The 5,669-nt window shown below is 42.6% G+C and overlaps 1 protein-coding gene across 1 annotated transcript in view; it reads left to right on the top strand.

Annotated features, from left to right (window-relative positions):
* Positions 1-1,545: 1,545 nt before the first annotated feature.
* LOC103920982 (histone RNA hairpin-binding protein-like) overlaps positions 1,546-5,669 on the top strand; it is a 12,470-nt gene continuing 8,346 nt past the window's right edge. Inside the window, exon 1 of the mRNA XM_009328875.1 lies at positions 1,546-1,600. Coding sequence (XP_009327150.1) covers positions 1,546-1,600 — 55 coding nt within the window. The remainder of the gene's footprint in view (positions 1,601-5,669) is intronic.

Here is a 5,669-nt window from a genome sequence, read left to right as displayed (position 1 = left end):
TCTACAGGACATTTTTTGAGAAGTAATATTTAGAACCTTGTTGTTCCAGTGTGCATGCTTCCATGTGATTTATGATGATTGTAAATAAGGGAATGTGTTACATCTTTGGCATTTTGTCTTTATGCAGAAGAATTAAAGACTTTAACTTTAAAAATCCCAGTTAGTCTGCTTTTGCTGTTATGTTGTCAGAGTTTCATTATAAAAGGAATATGTGGGTTCTGTAGTCCTCTTTTTGTTTGTTTTAGGGTATTCTGTTTATTTTGGGTGTTTTTTTTTTTTAGCCCTTGCTAAAAGGAGGACTCTTTGGAGATTAAATCAAACTCTTGTAGGGAGTTTACAGTACAACTTGGATTGTGTCCAGCCCCTCAGTTTGTATTTTGACGTTTTGTCATGAACTTGTATTTATTGCATTGTAACCTAGTGGAAGGGAGCAGCTGAAGCCCCAGCACCCATTCTGCCATGAGAAAGGTCTCCTCCTGGAGACGATGGAGCTGTTAGGTGAGAGTAATAGGCTGTCACAAAATACTTAAGCTCAGCTGTCAGAGCCCTTCCTTAAGCTTTTGCCTATGATGGACGGGGCCTGCAGCGGATTTATGGACATAAATCCGTAGGAGTAATTCAGCAGTCCTGAAAAGATCTTGTATTTCTCGGTTGAAGACACTTAGACTAGAAATAGAATAACCAATCTGCCTGCGGCAGTTAAATTTTGGGCAGATTTGTTCCCTAATCCAGGCTCTGTATGCTTGGACAAGCTATGCTAGCACTAAGAAAGGAATGATACCGAGCAGATGAGGTCTGAGGTCTGCTAAAGTTATTTCACGCAGTGCTGCCACTGGATGTGGAACCACTGTAATGTCTTCAAATTAGTAGTAGTACCCTCATCAGTCTAAACAGAGCAGTTAAAACTGGAATGCACTCCATCCATTCACTTGTTTATCTATCCAAGGCTATTTGACATAAGAGTTTACAACTGAGGTAGCAAAGCTGAAGTCTGGCACTCCACCCCCAGTTTGTATTTGATAGCCTCCCCTTAATTTTACCTATTTTAATTAAATGCAGTTTGCATAAATCTGTGCTCAGTTCATGATTAAGCAAAAATAAACTCTGAACTTCACCAGCCAGGTTTAAATTTTTTCCAAGAAGTGACATGTATCTTCTACTGGCACGCTTCCGCTGTGAGAATCTACTTACAGATGATACATGATCTGTGCTTGTAGAAAGAGTCCTCCACTAGCAGTTCTGAAATGCCATTGGTTATGTGTACTTTGTTTTTAACACTGCTCCTTTTGAGGTCACAGTGATGACGGTATCTCCTCCTCCCCTTAAAATTCCCACTGTGGTGTGAAAGTGCTTTTCTGAAGGATTTTCTTTGCTGACAAGGACAGAAAGATGCAAGGCAGCTGTAATCCCTAAGCTGTGTTACACCAGATAGTTCTGCTTGGTAAACTGAATTTAACTTGTACGTAGTGTTATGCTAAAAGTACTGCCTGGCTTCCAGGCTGGAGCTGTCCTCTATCTGGCTTCCTTGGATGGGTTCAGGTAAACATGCCGTTCAAGCCATCTTATCTCAGAGCAAGGCGGGAGCAAATGGAGTTTGTCAGTATGTGTTTTGAACCTATGCTGAACTTCAAGCATGTCCTTGGTTCAGGAACACAGTTCTGTTTTCCATAGCAGCGTGTGGGAAAGGAGAGGTGCTAGCAGAGCAAACTTTCCTGCAGGAGCATGGGTGTTTATGCAGATGCCACACGGAAGATGCGTGAGTTTGTACAAATACCGTAAGGTCAAGCTAAGGGAAAGGAACTTCTAAGGTAAATCCCTTACATTGTACTGTTTTCAGATCTTAGCGTTGCACTGAGCATAGAGCCAGCCCGACTGTTAATCGTCCAAAGGCAGGCACTTTGGAGACATCCTACAACAGAGATCTCTGAGCGGAAAAGTACAGGACCGGTGTACAACCTTTGAGGAAAAACCAGTGAGTTGATGGAAAGCGAACGCAGCTCTGCCTTACCTTTCCTCAAAACACTACTGATTTCAGCCCGGAGCGCTAGGTATGTAGACATTCCACCCAAAAAGCATTATTAAACAGCTAAAACACCATTTCCAAATACATACTTAGCAGGGGTCTTTGAGATGCATACATAGAATGAGAATGCAGACGCAATTTGTAGAAGTGAAACATTTTAATTCAGTGCATTCACAAATGGAGGGAAACAAAGTGTAAAACCATTGAAAAGTCAAGCAAAATAATGAAGAAAAAAAAAAAAAGATAAAGTAAGCCAGCTGCTGAGATTTCAAACTGTTTAATTTCTAAAAGCCATTGCAAATTACTGCCTGAAGACTCTTGGTCTGGCCTGGTGCGGTTCCCAAGGCAGGCTGGCAGGGAGCAGCCTTCTTCCCACTTTTGAAGCTGTTAGTTTTGCTGGGAAGTTAGTGTGAGCGTCTCTGTGTATGCATCCATCCCTTGTCTGGCATGGCTTTGCCAAAAAAAAAAAAAAAAACAAAAAACCCAAAAAATTTAGCCAAGTGGTTGAATAGTATTTGTGCCTTTTCGGGAAAAATAGTGTGAATTTCTCCAACTTTTAACAAGACAATGTGCAATGAGCTTTGTGAATTCACCGTGAAGAGGACCTTCAACACATCTGAGCAATCCTGAGCTTCACTGAGCAGGTGCTTCCTCTTGGCCTTCAAGACCACTTACATAATACTGCAGTGATCTCTGCTAGAAGAAAGTTCAGCAGTTTTTACTCTGCTGATCTGGGACCCTTACGTGACGTCTACCCTCTTACCGTTGCTCTTATGCCCAGAGTTAAAAGCAGCTGTACTGCGCTGTATGGTTTTGCACAGCCTTGAAGAAAGCCCCTTTTTATATCTATCTGCAAACTGGAAAAGGGGTAAGAAGGGCTGCCTGGTTATTTAGCAGACTTCAGCTGGGATGTTCCTGTGGGCCATTCTATTCAACTCTCCAGAAAAGATTAATCGGGAAACAGGAAGAAACAAATGTGTTCCTGGAACTACGCAAGATTTGAGTCTAGAGACCTGGAATTAATAGGAGCATGTGGTGAAGAAGAGGCAGAAAGACTGATATACGTATTGCGTGTTGCAGGTGCTGTTCCTCTGATGACTGTCTTAATTACTTTAAATAATATGGATCCAAAGCAACATACTTGTTTCAGCTGCACTTACGCTGTTTGGACAATTCCTTCTTCCTAGCACATGAAGGTGCGTACTGCCACCCACTGTGCCTGGTGCCTATGTCCTTTCTACTCAGCTTGTGAAGAGCTCCAATTCTATGTAAATGATGACCTGAAACAAGTTGGAGTAGGAGGCATCTTCCATTTCTGTAAATAATTACATGAGAAACTTGTAGTTTGAAACCACGCTTCATTTTAACAGTAGAGATGCAAATTCTCCCTCTCAACATACGCTTCAGCCTTGCTACGCATGAAGTACCTTCATAAAACGAAACAAAATACCACCTGTCAATGTGTACTCAGAAAGTCTCTCCAAAAAACATTGCTGGGCTTTGGTAGTTGCTTTTGTGTTAAGCTCCTCAAAATAAAAAAAAAACCAAACCCAAAACAAAACAACTTTTGTTTGCTACTTCTGCCATCCATCAAATGCGTTTCATTGCTGATCTTGCAAGTGTCACTCAAAGACGGCCTGTCGTAGTGATGAATATGAGGTTCACTTCACCCAGGTTCATTGGAAGACGTGTTTATGCTCTCTAATCTGTCAAACACCTACTCCAGGGCTGCTTTGCACCTGCTCAGCTGACGTTTAAATTTTCCCTTACTGCTGTTTAAGTGTCCGGTCTTTGAATGAGCCAAAGAGCAGAGATTCTTGGGAACTGCAGTGGTTGTGGCAACCTTACTAAACGAGTATGCAAGCTAAAGGGGAACAAAAAAAAAAATTAATTGCAGCTTTTGATATATCCCTACATCATATCCCTAAACTTCATTAGAAGTATTTTGGCCTAAGGCCACATCTGCACTAGAAAGCTTTACTGGTGACACAGGCAGAATTTTTGCACTGCTTTCAGAGCTCAGTAGCTTACTTACACTGACTCCACGCAATTACCTTGCGTGAGCTAGATGAGGTACGAACGTGTAACTGCGTTTCTGTCAAGTAACCAGAGCCAAGGTTTGCTGGCTTTCTGTTACCTGTGAAGGACGAGGCTGATCCAGTGAAAACGTAGACTGACATGCCAAACGATGTATGATCCAGAAGAAAGCTTGCTAAAACTAAATTTAAAATCCTATTTTCCGTATCCTGATACCATGACTATAATTCTCCTCTGCTTTTTTGAACTTTTATTATCATAACTTTTGTACAGTAGTAGTTGTTTTTTTAAGGAGAGGCAATGAAGATATGTTGATTGTACGCTGCAGGCCCGTAATGGAGAGGCCAGCTGGGCCGGTGCAACAGATGCCTCCGTTCATGATGCACACGTGAGACGTGGTTAGAAGAAACTGCATCCTTAGAATTAACGCAAAATTGTGCCAGCTTCTACGGCAAGTGAGAGCTACTATGGTGACAATAGCTCTTACAAAGCCTGTAATTCTTGAGAACTTACCTTTTGACAGCAGAAAACAGGACCGGAAAGTATAGGATGAGTGAATATTTCCGACGTGTGCTGGGAAGAAACGGATTTAATGAAATAGGCTGGGGCTCTTGTCAGAGAAGAAAAGGATGAGTACCCTGACTGTGGGCTTTCTCCTCTCGCACGTTGCCCCTGTGAACTGAAGCAGGAGGCGGCACTTTTTCGTAGTTTTTAAGGTTTCAGTTGAGGCATCATGACGGATTTTTTGTGGTATACTGAAACAGACTGTAAAGCTGAATCAGAATGTGCAGAGACTGCATCTGAACAAGCAGAAATGTAACACGTAATTGAACGCTCTCGGGGTGACTGCATACCTTAGAAACTGAATTTTAGAACAAAAGAAAAATTTACTTTGAGAACAGTGTTATTTCCTTCACTTTATTTCTTACTAATGTCAATAAATTTTATTAAATTAAGGATATTATATCTCTTTGCGGATTGTTTTAACCTTAATCTGACAACAGTTGATATGGTTGCTGGTCTGAGAAGCAAGAAAAAAGCCTCTTGAAAAAAGGAACAAAACTCTAATCTGGTTCTACAAGGAGAGAAACATCCCGTTCTCATGGCTACCGCACCGCGTTTTGAATACCAGACCTGCAGAAATCTGACGGTTATATTGCCTTCCAAAAATAATCTAATGCCTTTTAAAACAGGAATTCTTGCTTGCTTGTGGAGATAAAATGGCTTTACCCCGCGGTAACTTCGCCGCGTGTGCCTTTGTTACGGTGGTGGCTGCGTCCCGTGTCCGAGGGGCAGCACCAAGGCCAGAAGAAAACGCGGCCCAGTTTGCAGGCCTCTCTCCGGGGGGTGTCCCGCCGGCCCTCGGTCCGCGAGGGCTGCAGAGGTGTGTTATTTAAAGCTGTGCTTGTGTTCTGCCGTAGGCGTTCTCCCGGCTGTTCCCAAACCCCTGTCGTGAAGTGTCAGTATATACCAGGTCTCTCAGACGAACAGGGTCTCACCCCCCCTGCGGAAACGCCATCCATTTGCAAGTGAAAACACCTCAAAACTCCACGTACTGAGGCATGGCAACCCCCCGGCATTACCCAGCCCTATTCCACACTGATATTTA

Source organism: Pygoscelis adeliae, unplaced genomic scaffold (genome assembly GCF_000699105.1).
Source record: "Pygoscelis adeliae isolate BGI_AS28 unplaced genomic scaffold, ASM69910v1 Scaffold66, whole genome shotgun sequence".
Lineage (NCBI taxonomy): Eukaryota > Metazoa > Chordata > Aves > Sphenisciformes > Spheniscidae > Pygoscelis > Pygoscelis adeliae.
This window is presented reverse-complemented; position numbering and strand designations above follow the sequence as displayed.